Source organism: Pan troglodytes, chromosome 13 (assembly GCF_028858775.2).
Source record: "Pan troglodytes isolate AG18354 chromosome 13, NHGRI_mPanTro3-v2.0_pri, whole genome shotgun sequence".
NCBI lineage: Eukaryota > Metazoa > Chordata > Mammalia > Primates > Hominidae > Pan > Pan troglodytes.
The window spans coordinates 121,140,511-121,156,711 of NC_072411.2; the positions used below are offsets into that span (position 1 = coordinate 121,140,511).

The following is a 16,201-nucleotide window of genomic DNA, read 5'->3' on the forward strand; positions in this document are numbered from 1 at the left end:
GGAAAGGAGGGGGGAGTATGCCGTCAGCCTGCTGTTGCTCAGGCCGCCCCCACCACCTGACAGTCTGGGGACAAGGAGGGCCCCACCCCCTCCTTCAGTTCCCCAGGGATGGGCAATTCCAGGAATGGGCCTTTTTTGTCTCTGAGCCCAGAGGCTCCCATAGTTTTGTTCCTAAGCCAGCAGGGGCTCTCTTCAGAGAGAGGGGCATGTTTGTGTAAAGGCTTGTGCCCATTTTACAGAGGAGGATGCCGAGGGCACAGGGCAGGAGCATGATCCACTATCAGGGCCCAGGCTAGCACCAGAAACAGACGGCAGAGCTGCCTTTCCCCGCCCTCTGGCTCTCAGGCCCTTGCTTGGGCCCAGCACACTTGCACTATATCGAGGAGGGGCCCAGTGTTCAGTTGGGGTGGAGGGACAGGAAGATCTCAGCGAGAAGTAGACCTGAGCCAGGAGGCTGGTATTAGGCAGCTCCTAGAGGACCATGTGCAGGTGGGGCCAGGGAGGGCCAGGACAAGACTGGGAGTATCTGCGGGCACAGGCAGGCAACACTCAGTGTTGGGGCGGCAGCTGCTGCGCTGGGAGTCAGAAGAGCTGCGTTCGGTTCTCGCTCTTCCGCTAATTTGCTGTGTGACCTCTTTGAGCCTCGATATTTTCTTGTGAAATAAAGGGGAGCTAAATAAACTATCTCAACGGCCACTTCTAGGGTTAAAAGTCTCTCTAACGCCTCCTCCCAGGGCGTGCCACCCCGGGCGCTCCTACGCAAGCATTTTCTGGGGGCCTGACACTGCTGCCTCCCCGGGCTCACTGAGGAGACAAGGTGGTCCCCATGAGCCGCATTCCGCAAAGGGGCAGAGGAGGTCTCCGTGAGCAGGAGCAGGAGGCACCTGTTTAAGGTCACACAGCAAAGGGGAGAAGAAGCCAGAGGCTGCCAAACTCCTCTGCAGGAGCCCACACCTGCCTCACACCAGGCAGGCCTGGGGGAAGTCCCTCCTCTGGCGGAGGAGGCGAAACACAGAGGCCAGCCCCTCCCCTCCAGCCCCTGCAGGTGTGTGTGTTGGGGTGGGATGGGGGCGCTCCCCAGCAGCTGCGTCTCTGCCAGGCACACACACCTCGCGGTAACACATATCCCCCACACAACCCAGCGCGCTCCACACACAGGCATCTTCCTGTGCACGCGCGCACAGACCCCAACACCTTTCCCTCTGTTGCCCTCAGCAGGGACGCTCCCACCCCCAGTCCCCAGCGGACGCAGTGGCCTCGGGACTCGTACACGCCTCCACGCCCCGCCGCGTGACGTCACGTGGGGTAGAGCCCTGAGACACTAAATGGGGGGGTGGGGGTGGGGGGAGGAAAGGGAAGGCGGCAGAGCTCCCCGAGCCGGGACAGTCACTTACTCTACAGGCAGTGGGGCCCGACACAGACAGAGCCGCCCCCGCCAGCCAGCCTCGCACGCCCTCGGAAGCGCAGGCTCCCGGCGCTGCGCTGGAGGGTTCCCCGGCACCCCAGCCTCCCGTCCCCAGCCCGCTGCACCTCCGGGCCCCCCTTACCCTTGAGAGGCACCGGGAGTTGTCGCGGGGGGGCCTCGGGAAATTCCCCGGACCCCTGTGCCAGGAGGTGCCCGGTTCGCCCGCTCTTCACCCCCCGCCCCCCCCGAGGGCGGTGCCCGGGGGTGCTGCCCCATGGAGCGGGGAGGCGGGCGCCGTCTGCTCCGGGAGCCCTGACCCGAGTCGGAGCTGTGTGTCGCAGCCGCCCCGACCCCCCGCCGATCATGCGCCGGCGCCCCTGGCTCTCCAGTCCCACTGGGCTGTGAGCCCCCAACTCCCAGCCCGTCAGGGCCTGCGCGCCATGGGCAGCGCCCACCCTCGCCCCTGGCTGCGGCTCCGACCCCAGCCCCAGCCGCGGCCAGCGCTCTGGGTGCTCCTGTTCTTCCTACTGCTGCTGGCTGCTGCCATGCCCAGGTGAGCCCTCACCTCATGCTCCGCCCTCCTAGAGAGTTGGGACCCCGGCCCGCAGGGGCCTCTGATGCTCTTGCTGGGGTAGAGGACCCTGGAAGAAGGGAGGGACAGGGTCATAGGAAAGTGCTGGTGCCCAACCAAAGGCAGTGAGCTCCCTCATAGGAGGGGGTTGGACTGGTGACAGGATATGGGCAGTCCAGGGAGACAAGGCAGTGCCCAGGAGCATGATGGCAACTAGGAGGGGAGGTGTGTGTGGGGGGGGAGCAAGTGCCAGTCTGGAGTTCCTGCCCTGTTGGGGGAATGCACCCCCACCCCAGGAGTAAGCACAAGCTGCCTCACTCCTTCCTGCAGCTCAGCCCCAGGTAGGGGCAGGGGTTGGGAGGCTGGAAGGGGTAGCCCAGGTGGGGTCAGTGAGAGACTGCAGCTGCAAGAGCTGTGTGTGTGTGTGTGTGCACGCGCGTGTGTGTGTGTTCAATCGAGCCCAGGATCCCAGCAAACTGTGTTGGTAAACAGCAGTTTGTATGTGTGCCCATGTGTGCATGTGAGAGCTCATGGGTCAATGTATGTTAAGATGAACACAGGTGTAAATGGGAGTGTCTTTGTGTGTGTGTCTGTAACTATGTCTGATGAAGTGTGCATGTGCGTAAGTGTGCTGGGGTTGGGTTTGTGTGTCCACCACAATGTGTGCAGAAGTGTGTCTATGTGAATGTGACTGAAACATATCTGCGGGAGTGGGCTCCTGGGGAACCATGTGTGTATGGGCATCTATTCCTGGGGATGTGCATAGGAAATACTGTGGCCACAAGCATGGTGGATGTGTGTGCATTTGCACGTTTACCTGTGTGGGTGTGCAGCTAGCTGAGTGAGTTGCATTGGGCAGGATGATTGTGAGGAGGTCAAGGAGAGAGGAATGTGTAGGAGTGTACTGATGGGCCCAACCTTCAGAAGCAGAGGTTGGAAGAGGGAGTGATTATGGCCTTTGGGACAGAGTGTGTGTTGTTAGATGGGGCTCTCCTGGTCCCCCCAAAACACGTACCCACTCCACCCTATATGTCTGCAGGTCAGCACCCAATGACATACTGGACCTCCGCCTTCCCCCGGAGCCCGTGCTCAATGCCAACACAGTGTGCCTAACATTGCCAGGCCTGAGCCGGCGGCAGATGGAGGTGTGTGTGCGTCACCCTGATGTGGCAGCCTCAGCCATACAGGGCATCCAGATCGCCATCCACGAATGCCAACACCAATTCAGGGACCAGCGCTGGAACTGCTCAAGCCTGGAGACTCGCAACAAGATCCCCTATGAGAGTCCCATCTTCAGCAGAGGTAGCTGCCCCTCACCCCTGCCCCTGCCTGCCCCATCCAGCATCTCCACCTCAGAATCTATTCCCAGCCATTTCTAACCCACTGCCTCAAGCTGGCATCCTCCCATCGCCACACGCCCATCTGTTGGCCCTGCTGCTCTCCTTCCTCTTTCTGATCTCAGGCCATGGGGGCAGAGAAATTGGGCAAATGTGTCTCCAGACTGGGCTGTGTAGGCTGAGGGTGGCAGGTTCCATGCCTGAGAACTGGACTCCTGGGTCATCCTGCCCTATCACTGACACTGCATATCTCAAACCCAGGAAATATCTGTACCTGTCGCTTGCCTCTACTTACCCTCTACTTAGTAAACCACATTTAGGATGGGGAACCCGTGAGGAAGAACCCAGAATCAGCATGAGGAGGGGTTGAGGACTTGGCCTAATCATGCAGATGGAGGCAGCCTGGACAGGTAAAAAGTCTGCCCTTCTGCAGAAGCTCTTCCCGGCGGGGGACACCACCAGCCTGTGTGTCATCCCTGCTGCCTCTGGAAAACCCTCTCTGAATCAGAGGGCTGGGTGTGTGTGTGCCTGTGTGCAGTGGCTCCTGCCAGCAGGCCTGGTAGTCCTGTCAACTCCTCTTCCCCTAACAGCTCAGAGAAGCTGCAGTCCATTCCCTGTCCTCCCTCTCCGACTTCTGGGTGACCCACCCTGACAATCCCAGAGTGGCTTGGGCTGGGGATGGCAGGAGGTTTTGTCACTCACTTCTGCTCACACCCACCTCCTGGCCTGGTATCTCAGGCCTTGACTCATATCTTTTGGGAAGGATGGGGGCCCTGCCTCTGGGATGGGCCTAGCTGGGTATCTATCTCTCTTCTCAGTGGATTGTGTGGGACATTGTGGGCACCCCATAGTCCTAGCTCCTTAGGTCTTGTCCAATTTTCAGTGGAGGTGGAGTGGGAGAGGTACACATACACCTTGTAGCCTTGGGTCTTGAGGCTTCTTGGGGAGTCAGGCTGTACCTCAAATTCGGAAAACTCAGAAAGCCGCGGCCCTTCCCTTTTCACCAGGACCCCTGCTTGCATCCCCTGGGCCCCCAAGTCAGGGGCCACCCCAGCCTCCACCAGCCCAGCCCCAGGCCTCCCGCCCCGCCCCGCCCCGCCCCGCCCCGCCCCCGCGCGCTCCCTCCTCCCTCCCCCGCGCGCCCCGGGCGCTGTTTCTACCCGGCCGAGCCCAGCCCGACGCGTGTGGCGGCATGCAGCCGCGAACTAATCCCCGCGGGCCGCGGCAGACGGCTCCCGGCCCCAGCCGCGCCGCTCTCAGAGGGCAACCCCCTCCCTGCCCCGCTCTCCCGCCCCCTCCCGCCCCACCGCCGCCCGGGCCCCTCCAGCCGTCCAGAAGCGGCTGCCCGGGACCCCCGGGTCCTGCCCAGCTCGGGCCGCACGCTCCTCCCTGTCCCGCCGCCTGCGCGCCGACACGAAGTGACGGGCCTCTGCACCATTCATGCCCCGGCTGGGCCGGGCCGGCGCTCACCGCCGCCGCGCGCCCGCTCCTACCCTCGGGATTCTAGGTCGCCCGCGCTCCCCGCAGCCGCGTTTCCCTTCGGGGCCCTCGGGTACCCCATGAAGACTCCGTAGCCCTGGCTTTGGTTTCTGCCCGCCGGGGACTGGGATAGGCGTGGAGGTTCTCACTTCTGCCGCTTCGGGTGAGGCAAGGCAAGCTCTGCATCCCTCTCCTCGGCCTTGGTGTCCCCTCTGTCCTCCTGTTCCCTCTAGACCGAGTGAATCCAGGTGCCCTGAGTGGCTCGCTGGGTCAGGCCCGCGCGGCCTGCTGGAGGACCTTGGGGTCTTTGAAGCCTGGGGGAGAGTTCAGAGCGGCAGAACAGCGCAGGGCTGGCTGGGTGCCAGGCGCTCCCGGGTTCACCTGCAGTTTAATAAGCTCGAGGTGAGCTGGGGGGACGGGTGGAGGGGGGAGGTTAGGGCTGGAGGGGGACGACTTGCCGGGGCTAGCCAGGGCAGGGAGGCACTCAGCATGGGGAGGGAGTGGGACAGTGGCTGGGCACTTTCCCTTGGCCTCAGGACACTGGCCTACCTCTGTGGCTTCCGCTCCGCAGCTCCCTATCAACGCCCCTCATTGCCACACCTCACACCTCATTTCTACCTCTACTTCTACCTTCTACCTTCTACTTCTCAGAAGGGACTCTGTGCTTCTGGAAATAAATCTGCCAATCCTCTCCTCCACTGGCCACCACTGCACCCCTGACTCCACCTGCAGGTTCATCCTCCTGGGGGGCAGTCACTTCCCAGTCCATCTTGGCCCATCTTCTGTAGGACTAGCTAAATTGGAATCCCATGAAGCCACTCACAGTGTCAACCAGCCCCTGGTCTACTTCCTTCCACCAGGAATCTCCTTTCTTTCCAAGTTATGGATGTCCATTGTGTGGGGTCAGGTGACCTCCGTTTCCTCCAAGTGGAATATCTGGGTGCTGACCCCTTTTCTGACCCATGTTATCAATGGGTTAGGATCCTCTTAAGTGTGGATTCTGCCATGTTTAAACTTCAGACACTGATTGGGTTGGGGTCCCAGGTCCCTTGGGCCTTCTTTAATGCTGTTACTATCATCTAATTGTCCTGACACCTTCTCTGTAATGAGCTGGGCTGGAGGGATGGGGTTTTGATAAAGGGAGGGAGAAGAGGGCTTGAGCATCTGAAGTGGACAAGCCTGAAAAGGTGAGGCATGCAATAGGGCTTTGCCCAGCCAAGGAGAGGGGATGAGGGGGTGCTGGAGCCTAGGCCATGGGGGACAGGGACAGGGGCCTCCCGTGGGAATAGAGAGAGTCAGAAAAAGCTGTGGGAGGGCACCAAGCCCATGCTAGCTGCTTCACCTAGTCCGGGAGCAGTAATGACCTTAGTGCCAATGGCACTGGTAGCCCCAGCTTTTTGTGCTAAGAACCTAGATGGTTGGTTCCTGGGCTGGGTACTGGGCAGAACATCTGGTAGAGGGGAGTGGATCACTGTGAGGAACAGAGAACCCCTTCTTCTCTCACTGTGGACATGAGGACAGGAGGGAAATTTGAGGAGGGGGCTGCTGGGAGCTGGGCTCAGCACTGGAGTAAGAGGGGAGGAGAGGTCAGGGAGAGGCTTGATGGAGGGAAATGTGGTAGATTCACACAGCAAGCCCTGGGAACTCCCACACAGTTTAGGTACTGTCTTCCCTAAGGCCCAGACCCATCTGGAATGGAGGGAAAGAGAGGGCATGAGGCCCTGCAGCCATGCTCCCAGCCCAGGGGAAGCCAGTAGTGTGGGTTTCCAGGCTCTGCTCTCCACAGCCCTGGCCCATTTTTCTCCCACCTCCTTTTTACATTTATCCTCTTGGTTTTATGCCTAGGCCTCCAGGGATTGGGGTGGTGCTCAGATGGGGAAACCAAGGCATGGGCACTCGTATCCCAGGATCACCTAAGGTTCAATTATTCTAATGATACCCAATTAATTAGCCAACATATACTAAGCACCTGCTGTGTGTTAGGCACTGCTCTACAGCATTTTATCCATGCCTTAGGACCCTCAAACAGTCCCCATGTGGTAGGTCCTATTATTATTATTGTACAAATGAAGCTAAGAGAAGCTGGGTAACTTGCCATTAGTCACACAGCTTAAAAGTGAGCCATAGATCTAGGAGTCAAATGCAGGCCAGCTGACTTTAAAGTTTGCACCCAATCCCCTTCTATACTATCTCCCAAGTTGGAAGGCCAACACTAAGTCCTGCTGTGTACCCAGAGAGGTGAGCTGGTGCAATGGGGGAGCATGCCAAGAAATGAAACTGATATGCATACGTGCACGCACGCGCACACACACACACACACACACACACACACCAAACACCTACTCCTGTTTTTGCATATGTGTGGCTCCATTCGTTGTCACGCCTAAGTGTTCCCACATGCACACTAGTCTCTCTCTCTCTGCCCAGGCACATGAGCAATGCACAGATTATTTGCATGGAGAGAATGGAGACCAGACCTCTCCCCTTCCCCCCCTCTTTGACTTGAATGGGTAGGGCTCAAGCTTCTCTAACCCCTTCTAGTTCCCATTGGCTCCTGAATCCTCTCTCCTCCACCCTCCCCTACTCTCCAAACCTCCTCCCCCAGCCCCTTCCCAGCCGTTGGCTGCTGTGGCCTGTAGCAGCAGCTGACTCCACTTAGATGCTGGCAGTCCCTGTCCCAGATCAAAGGCAGGGCGGCTAATTGTGTGTCTTAACGAGCCGCCCCCCCCCCCCCACCGCCGCCTCCCTGCTCCGGGCAGCCCAGCTGGCCATGGCCCCACCCGCTCCCCCTCCAGCTGGCCAGATGGCACAGTGCCTGTGTCTGCCCCAGACAGTTGGGGCCAGAACCGAAACTGGGGCCCTGAACAGGAGCTGGGTGCAGACCCAGTGGGCTGGGCTTCTATGAGGCCTGGATACTTGCAGCAGAGGGTGGCCACACAGGCCCTGCCTTGTCACCTCTGCACGTGGCTATGACAGCTGTCAGAGGCCACAGGGTGGTGTAGGGAAGGTGTCTTTAGCTGCATGGGGTAGGGGTGTTTTCTGCCGCGGTGGGGTACGTTTCTCCAGTTTCCCCAGGCTTACCCTTAAATGTGACAGGGCCTAGAAGATGGTGGTTGGCACTGTACACATCCCTGGACCAGCCTCATCCTCTTTCCTGGTGCCATGCACAGACAAGTCGATAGGAACTAGAAACTGAGCTACCTGGGTTTCTTTCTCAGCAGCAGGACTCCCTTTTGAGTCACATGTCCTACAATAGAAAGATGCCAGACCTGGGAGCTGGGAGAGCTGGGTCTGGATGCAGCTCCATAACTTCTGTGACCTGTGTTTTCTCCTTTTGCATAATGTGTATGTGTTTGGTAGTGGTGGCAGTGTGTGTGTGTGGGTGATTTCTGAGGCCTGGGCTGCCTCTGGAGGTCTGAGTATTGCCATTGTGTCCTAGGAGCAGGCTGATGACTCCCCGGCAATAAGAGAAATGCTCGAAGTTCCACAGATAAAAGGCAAGGGATAAATGCAGGGTGTGCTTCCCAGGAGCTTGGTTCCATCCTCCTTCCCCTTAGGTTCCACTTCCCCAGGGCAGTTTCTACTCCTCTGCAGCTCCTGCTAATTCCCAGCATCCCCATAGAAGGTTCCAGCCCCATCCCCAGCCCCTCTTCTCTGCTCATAGCTGAGCTCCTTATGCAAAAATGTACTGAGATGCCATGAGCTGGAAAGAGAGAGGGACAGTCTGCTTCATAGGCATCTGGTGGCCCAAGTGACCTATTCTAAAGTGGGTCATGAGCTGCTGGGCTTTGTCCCTGATCAGGGTGAAACAAAAAACAATGGCCCAAAAAATGCAGCAGGAGTGAGTGAGGTCAGATAGCAGAAAGAACTTCTCAATAATAGCTAATGTTTGAGTAATACTTCCTCGATTAGTAAGGCACTATTCTAAGCACTTTAAATTTACCAGTTCATTTAATCCTTGGAACAACAATGAGGCAGATAATAGCTCTATTTTATAGATGAGGAAACTGAGGCACAGGGAGGTTAAGTCACTTGGCCAAGGTCACATAGCTATTAGCAGCTAGTAAGTGGAAGAGCCAAGATTTGAAGTAAACTGGTTTCAGGAATTAGTTCTTAACTACTAAACAGCTTGTTCTGTTTCTTTCTGTTATTTTTTGTTTGTTCGTTTGTTTTTTGTTTTGTTTTTTTTTGTTTGTTTTGGCAGGAAGGGGAGGACAGGGCTCTGTGATGCAGTGGGTGAGGATTAAGGTGGGATTGGCCTAGGCCTCTGGCTTCTCTTGCTGCCTGCCCCCTCTCTGGTGTGCGGAGGCTGGTTGGAGACTTGTACCAGAACTTGTTCCTGGCTGGTCCATTCTCAGATGCAGAATAAGCAAAAGATAGCTTGCATGTCTGAGAATGGGACCCTCCTTTGCAAGTAGGCCTCCCCCTGCCACAGGTCCAGGTGTTCCCAGAGAATGGCTCAGGTTGGAGCACCAAGAAGGAAGGCAGTGTGGACAAGCCAGTGGCCAGGCCGGCCTAGCCGCGGCCCCCAAGAGTGGCTTGGTCAGGGAAAATCTGTGCCTCCTGAACATCTGGTGGAAGGTATCTGCCTCAGCTTGCCCTTCCTTCTCCATGCTCAACACTACTACATGCCAGACCCCATGCAGGACCCTGGGCTTCCCTCTAGCGTACCTCCAACAGCCTCTGCAGCTGACCTGGGTGGGTCACAGGCAAGGTGGCTGGGTAGCGCCCATTTCTGAGTGGCTTTCAGGGATGTCCTGTGGACAAGCAAGGGGAAGCTCTGGTGACCCATTTCTTTGCCTCTGGAGTCTGGTCATTAGGGAGGATCCTATGCTGTGCCTAAGATGGGCACGCACCCAGCAGGCTATCTTGGGGCAGGGAGCATTAGGAGCTGACCGTCTCCTCTTACTTACTCTGCTGCCCACTGACATCTCCTAAGGCCTGGAATTTCATCATTGACAATTTATTCTTTTTTTTTTTCAAAATTGTGTACATTTTATTTTATGAAATATCATTTTATTTATTTATTTATTTATTTCAATAGGTTTTTGGGGAACAGATGGTGTTTGGTTACATGAATAAGTTCTTTCGTGGTGATTTCTGAGATTTTGGGGCACCCATCACCCAAGCAGTGTACACTGCACCCAATGTGTAGTCTTTGATCTGTCACCTCACACCCACCCTTTCCCCAAGTCCCCAAAGTCCATTGTGTCATTCTTATGCCTTTGCATCCTCATGGCTTAGCTTCCACTTATAAGTGAGAACATACGATGTTTGGTTTTCCATTCCTGAGTTACTTCACTTACAATAATAGTCTCAAATTCCATCCAGGTTGCTGTGAATGCCATTATTTTGTTCCTTTTTATGGCTGAGGAGTATTCCATGGCATATGTATACTGCAATTTCTTTATCCACTTGTTGGTTGATGGGCATTTGGGCTGGTACCATATTTTTGCAATTACAAATTGTACTGCTATAAACATGCGTGTGCAAGTATCTTTTTCGTATAATGACTTCTTTTCCTCTGGGTAGATACCCAGTAGTGGGATTACTGGATCAAATGGTAGCTCTACTTTCAGTTCTTTGAGGAGTCTCCACACTGTTTTCCATAGTGGTTGTACTAGTTTACATTCCCACCAGCAACATCACTGGCAATGAATTCTTTAGCTTAAATGTTGCCCTCATTCTGTGGGCTTATTTTAAAATTGCAGATACCACTGTGAGAGGTAATAGATTAAGTCCCTGATTGTAAAAAGAATGTGTTTACCAGATACTTTCTGCTCTACAGTAGAGATGTAGACACACAAATTCTGAGTTTGCTAAAGGTGATGTTAAAGAACAGGAGAAGGGCGTACAAAAAGCAGAGGGCTATTGGGAAGCCTCCCTCCCACCCCACCAGGTTCTGTTTGCAGAAGAACTGGCTTCTGGCGTGATTTCTGCCCTTCTTTGACTCTGTTTCCTTGTGCCAGACTCTCCTGCATACTGGGCTTCAGTTTCTCCTTGGAATGATGAGAAAGGTGGGCTGGAGAATGGGGTGTCAAGGCCCCTCCAGAGTCCATGTGTTCTGGGTCTTTAACCACAGGTTTCCGAGAGAGCGCTTTTGCCTACGCCATCGCAGCAGCTGGCGTGGTGCACGCCGTGTCCAATGCGTGTGCCCTGGGCAAACTGAAGGCCTGTGGCTGTGATGCGTCCCGGCGAGGGGACGAGGAGGCCTTCCGTAGGAAGCTGCACCGCTTACAACTGGATGCACTGCAGCGTGGTAAGGGCCTGAGCCATGGGGTCCCGGAACACCCAGCCCTGCCCACAGCCAGCCCAGGCCTGCAGGACTCCTGGGAGTGGGGCGGCTGCAGCCCTGACATGGGCTTCGGGGAGCGCTTTTCTAAGGACTTTCTGGACTCCCGGGAGCCTCACAGAGACATCCACGCGAGAATGAGGCTTCACAACAACCGAGTTGGGAGGCAGGTGAGAGCCCCACCCCCGGGTCTGCTTCAAATCTCTTTGCCTAGGGCCTACCCCTTGCCCTGGCCTACCTCTCTTCTGAGGACCACGTTGCTCCCACGTCACGCCTTGGCAATCTTCTCGTTGACCCTGTCTAATTCAACAAACATGCACTGAGTATGCACTGTGCACCAGGCACTGGACTAGGCCTGGGGATACAGGGCTGAAACAAGCCCTGTTGCCCTGGATCAGCATACCACCTGCTGAACAACCTGCTTCTCCTACTTCCTCCGGTGATCACCCAGGAGAAAGGACAGGGGTGCAGTCAGGACTTCAGGAGTCTAGGCCTGGAGCTCCCATCTGACTCCTCCCCTATAGAGTGACAAGGTTGAACTAGATCATCCCTAAGGTTCCCCCCAATGCTAATGTTCCATGATCCAGTGATCTCTCCCAGCCTTTCTGTGCAGTCTAGAATGAGGGATTCCTGCAAAGTAAGGGGTGTAAGTGAAGTTCCTAGGGGCCGCTGGGGAACTGTGTTATGGTGCCTTCCTCCTTTATCCTCTGTCCTCAAATGCTCCTACTACCTCAAGGGTCATTCATTAAAAATAAATTAAATACATACACACATACATAAAAAAGCAGCAGAAGAAAGGAAAGTGGTAATAGCCTGCATTTATTGAGTGCTTACTATGTGTTAGGCACTGTCTTGAGCACTTTCCTACATATTAACCTATTTAATCCTTACAACTACCTATGAAGTGGGCACTGTTATTAACCTTATGTTGAGATATGGAAACTGAGGCATGGATTGACCAAGAAGCTTGCCCAAAATGATGCAACTAGTGAGAAGGTGGTCCAGGCAGGATTCATCCCTAGGCAGTTGACCTTTGAGCCTGTTCTCTTTTGTTCTACAGCGTTGAGTCCACATTCTGATGCCCTGTTGGCTGTCATGGTAGCTCAGCACTGTCCTTTCCTGAGCATTCCATCTCCATCATCCCTTCTCTTGACTCTGCTCAGCCTGTTGAGGCCTTTTACCTGGCTTCCTCTCACCCTGGCTGGCACCTTCTCCATCTCACTCTTCTTTCTCTTGGCCTCTTAGCCCACGATGGGTCATCTTCCTGCACAAAGCTGATTCAGCAATTCCCATCTTGACTTAGAGGCGGGGTAAACTGAGGCACACTTACCCTTGGGTCATGTCCAGCTCCCACCCAGCCTGCCCTGTACAGCTCTTTTCCCAAGCCTCACCGCCATCCCAGCCCATACCAACGGTGCCTCCTCCTCCTCCTCCTCGTTAAACTGGTTAATTAATGGCTGCTGCCCGTGGGAAGCAGATGTTCTGGAGCTGTTGGCCTGGGGAGGCATTGGTCTGGTTCCCACGTGGTGCTGACAGAACAGGTTGCGCATGCACGCTGTGGAGCCCTTTCAGACCTCGAGGGGAAGGCGCCCTCTCTTATGGCCCTACTGCCCAAGTTTAAGGGCCCTGGATCATTGCCGTCCCTGTCTCAGGGTGTGTTTTCGGAGTGGACTGAGGGAAAGGAGGGGATGTGGCCAACTTCTTACGGGGTTTCTGGTGAAAATGTCAAAGGGTTCTTAGTAAGGAGACTCTAGAGCAGGTTGTGAGCTGGGTTGGGGGCGGCTGGGTTGTGTTCCCATAACCACCTCCCTTGGAGGCCTGAGAGCTTCTCCACTTTCACTGAGCTGGAGAGCCTGGCTCTCTCCGGTTCCGTTCTGTATTAGGTAGAGCTTTGGCCCCTGGTGGCGCTGACTTTTCCTAGGACGAACCATGGGTCTCAGCATAGTGCAGAATGAGCCCCAGGCAGCATAATCGGGGACAGTTTCCCCAGCACTTGTCCCCCTCCTTTGGCTCTCTACAAAGAGATGTAGGGGGAGCTGGAGGGGGAAGGACTGAGAGGGGGACCAAGACTTTCTGAAACTCACTGAACACCCCCCACCCACCCCACCACACACACACACACACACACACACACACACACACACACACGGCCTGGAGCGAGATACAGCGGGGCCAGCACCCTCCTGCTCCTGGCCCCTACCCCAGGGGTGGCAGGAGAGGGAATTTCCCTGCCTATTTGGGATCCCCCTTCAGGAAGCAAGAGCCTCCAGCCCCAAGGGCCCCCTGCAGCTGCTGGAAAGGCGGGCAGGAGAGGAGGGGAGCCGGAAGGTGGGAATTCCCCCGGGGCCTGGCCTGGTGGGAGGTGGGTGGGAGAGGCAGAGGCACAGGCAGAAGAGCAGGTACAGAAGTTCTTCTGACTGCCTGGTTGTGGGACCCTCGCTCCCGGCCTCAGCGTTTGCCTCTGTATAATGGGAGTGGGTTTCAGAAGCAGGCCAGGCTAAGCGCTGGGAGGGGAGTGGGGCTGCGCGTCGTGTCACCCCTCACGGTGCCTCCCTCCGCAGGCAGTGATGGAGAACATGCGGCGGAAGTGCAAGTGCCACGGCACGTCAGGCAGCTGCCAGCTCAAGACGTGCTGGCAGGTGACGCCCGAGTTCCGCACCGTGGGGGCGCTGCTGCGCAGCCGCTTCCACCGCGCCACGCTCATCCGGCCGCACAACCGCAACGGCGGCCAGCTGGAGCCGGGCCCAGCGGGGGCACCCTCGCCGGCTCCGGGCGCTCCCGGGCCGCGCCGACGGGCCAGCCCCGCCGACCTGGTCTACTTCGAAAAGTCTCCCGACTTCTGCGAGCGCGAGCCGCGCCTGGACTCGGCGGGCACCGTGGGCCGCCTGTGCAACAAGAGCAGCGCCGGCTCGGATGGCTGCGGCAGCATGTGCTGCGGCCGCGGCCACAACATCCTGCGCCAGACGCGCAGCGAGCGCTGCCACTGCCGCTTCCACTGGTGCTGTTTCGTGGTCTGCGAAGAGTGCCGCATCACCGAGTGGGTCAGCGTCTGCAAGTGAGCGGCCCGGGGTCCCCTGGGCCCTGATCGAGGTCCCCTCCTGGAGCCTGGCCCTCTGAGGCTTACGGTCTTGGCAAGGCAGCATCGCCTTGGCTCTTGGGAGAGGAGATTGGACCACATGATCTTATAGGAACCCCTCAGCTCTGAGGTCTGTGATCGCCGGACAGTCCAGGCCTGTCTGAACCCCACCACTCACTTCTGTGGGCTCTAGGACTGACTGGGTTCTTCCTCCCTCCCCCAAGCCCAGACAGTTCAGTTGGGCTGGGGGTTGCTCCACACCCTAAAACAAGCCTCAGCCAGGCAACCCCTCAGTCTGTCTCCATCCTTTCACCCTTCCCTGGAGATGGGAGGTGGGGAATGAATGGAAGCTGACGGGCAGAGAGAGGAGGATTAAAAAAAAGAAATAGACATAACTGAGCTGAAGTAATTCCATAAAGGGCCCAGACAGCCTCCTCCACCATTCCCTTCATCATTCATTTAACAAATATTTATTTTGCACACTCTTTGCGGCACTCTGGGGGCGGTGGGGTGCGTGGGGGTGGCAATGCGAGGCACTGAGGCCACAGATGTGAGTAAGCGAGACACAACACTTGTCCTCTTGGAGGTTACATTCTTGCTGGGGGGAGGCATGGGCAATAAACAAGTAAATATACAAACAAGGTCATTTCAGACAATGCTGTGTGCAGGCTGCTGGGTGTAGGGGGATTTATGGGGAGTGGGGCTCCTCAGACAAAGCCACTGTTTTTTCAGGGAAGGCCTCTGTGGGTTGTGATACCCATGCTGGGACCTGCACCATAAGCCATGCAAAGAGTATGGGTAAGGGCATTCCAGGCAGAGGCCATGTGAAGGCAGAAAGTGTGAGCTGAGAAAGATCTCTGCCTGCTGGAGAAACAGCAAAGGGGCCATTGTGATTGCAGTGAAGAAATCAAGGGACAGACTAGCAGGAGAGGTGTTCAGAGGGTGGGCAAAGGTCACATCGTGTGTCTTTCTAAGCCAAAGTAAGGAGTTGGGGTTTTATTAAAGAGGAATGGGAACCTTGAGATCCTTAAGCAGGGGAGTGTCCTGGTCCAAGTCTCACATGGATCGCTGATGGAGAACTGGCTGAAGGGGGATGAGGTGACAGCTGGTAAGCCAGTGAGGAATAACAACCATCTTCTAAGTCAGAGATGGGGCTTGGACTGGTTGGAAGCAGTGGGGATGTCGAGAAGGGCTCTGGTGCCAGAGCTCTAACCGCCCACCTTGTGCCTGAGCCCTCTGCCACAAGCCAGGACGAGTGGCCGTGCCCAGCAGCAACTGTCTGCAGAGACAGGAGGCACTCAGAGGAGTAATCCTGGGCAAGACCCAGCTCAGCCCAGCCCAGCGCCCCGGGGAGCAGGTGGGGCCAGGAGGCGCGGCTGGGAAAAGGGTGGCGGAGGAGGGCCCGGAGACTCACTGTCTGGATTCTGGTCTCTCTGAGTCCAGGCAGGGTATGTAAGTAAGGTGCAGGGGGCACATTCTTCCTGGGCCTCTTGTGCTCCCAGATCCCCATATCAGGGTGCTCCTTAGCAGGTCAGCAATCCTTCCCCACCCTCATGTCCCTATGAGGACACTGTTGAGCAGTTTGGGTCCAGTGTTGCACTCTCCTTCGCTCTGGGATCTGATGTTTTTCTGGAACAGACCCTCAAGGAGGAGGGCGGTGGAGAGGGGAGTGAGGTCAGGATTTCAGGGAAAGAACACTTTACCTACTGCATCCAGGCCTCTTGCTGCTCACACTTGAGGATCCCGCTGGCTGCCTCAATTTACCCTAGAATAGCACCCCTCTTGATGAATCAGGCAAGGATGAAGACTTGTTCCTTTCCCCAGTGATCAGCCAGCACAAATCCTCCATACTTTCCACCCCTGATCCATGTCTCCCTACCCCTGAGTAGAAGTGAGAAGGAAATGGGGGCCTCTTAGTGATACACCCCAGTAAGCCCACCAGCTGGAAGATTTGCCTCCATGAGCTTGCCCCTCATCTCCTTCCCCTCCAAATGCCAGCAGCTCGCAGGCATGCCTGTGGCAGAGGGGCTTCCGAATGCTC

The 16,201-nt window shown here is 56.5% G+C and overlaps 1 protein-coding gene across 2 annotated transcripts; it reads left to right on the forward strand.

Moving 5' to 3' along the window:
• Nucleotides 1-1,091: 1,091 nt before the first annotated feature.
• On the forward strand, nucleotides 1,092-14,798 carry WNT10A (Wnt family member 10A). Of its 2 annotated transcripts, none has more exons than XM_516098.8 (4): nucleotides 1,092-1,958; nucleotides 3,016-3,278; nucleotides 10,875-11,254; nucleotides 13,646-14,798. In XM_516098.8, the coding sequence occupies exons 1-4, from the start codon at nucleotides 1,846-1,848 to the stop codon at nucleotides 14,141-14,143; spliced, it is 1,254 nt and encodes a 417-aa protein (XP_516098.2). In that variant the 5' UTR covers nucleotides 1,092-1,845; the 3' UTR covers nucleotides 14,144-14,798. The 2 variants fall into 2 exon arrangements, with proteins under 2 accessions (XP_516098.2, XP_063646848.1); XM_063790778.1 differs by lacking the exon at nucleotides 1,092-1,958 and adding an exon at nucleotides 9,228-9,373 and having other exon boundaries at nucleotides 3,099-5,194.
• The last annotated feature ends 1,403 nt before the right edge of the window (nucleotides 14,799-16,201 follow it).

What these genes read in the sequence shown, in the direction of transcription:
- WNT10A (XM_516098.8), top strand. Translation starts at nt 1,846, where the DNA reads ATGGGCAGCGCCCACCCTCGCCCCTGGCTGCGGCTCCGACCCCAGCCC. An exon ending in CTGGCTGCTGCCATGCCCAG is followed by an intron (nt 1,959 to 3,015) that starts GTGAGCCCTCAC and finishes ATATGTCTGCAG; the next exon opens with GTCAGCACCCAATGACATAC. An exon ending in GAGTCCCATCTTCAGCAGAG is followed by an intron (nt 3,279 to 10,874) that starts GTAGCTGCCCCT and finishes CTTTAACCACAG; the next exon opens with GTTTCCGAGAGAGCGCTTTT.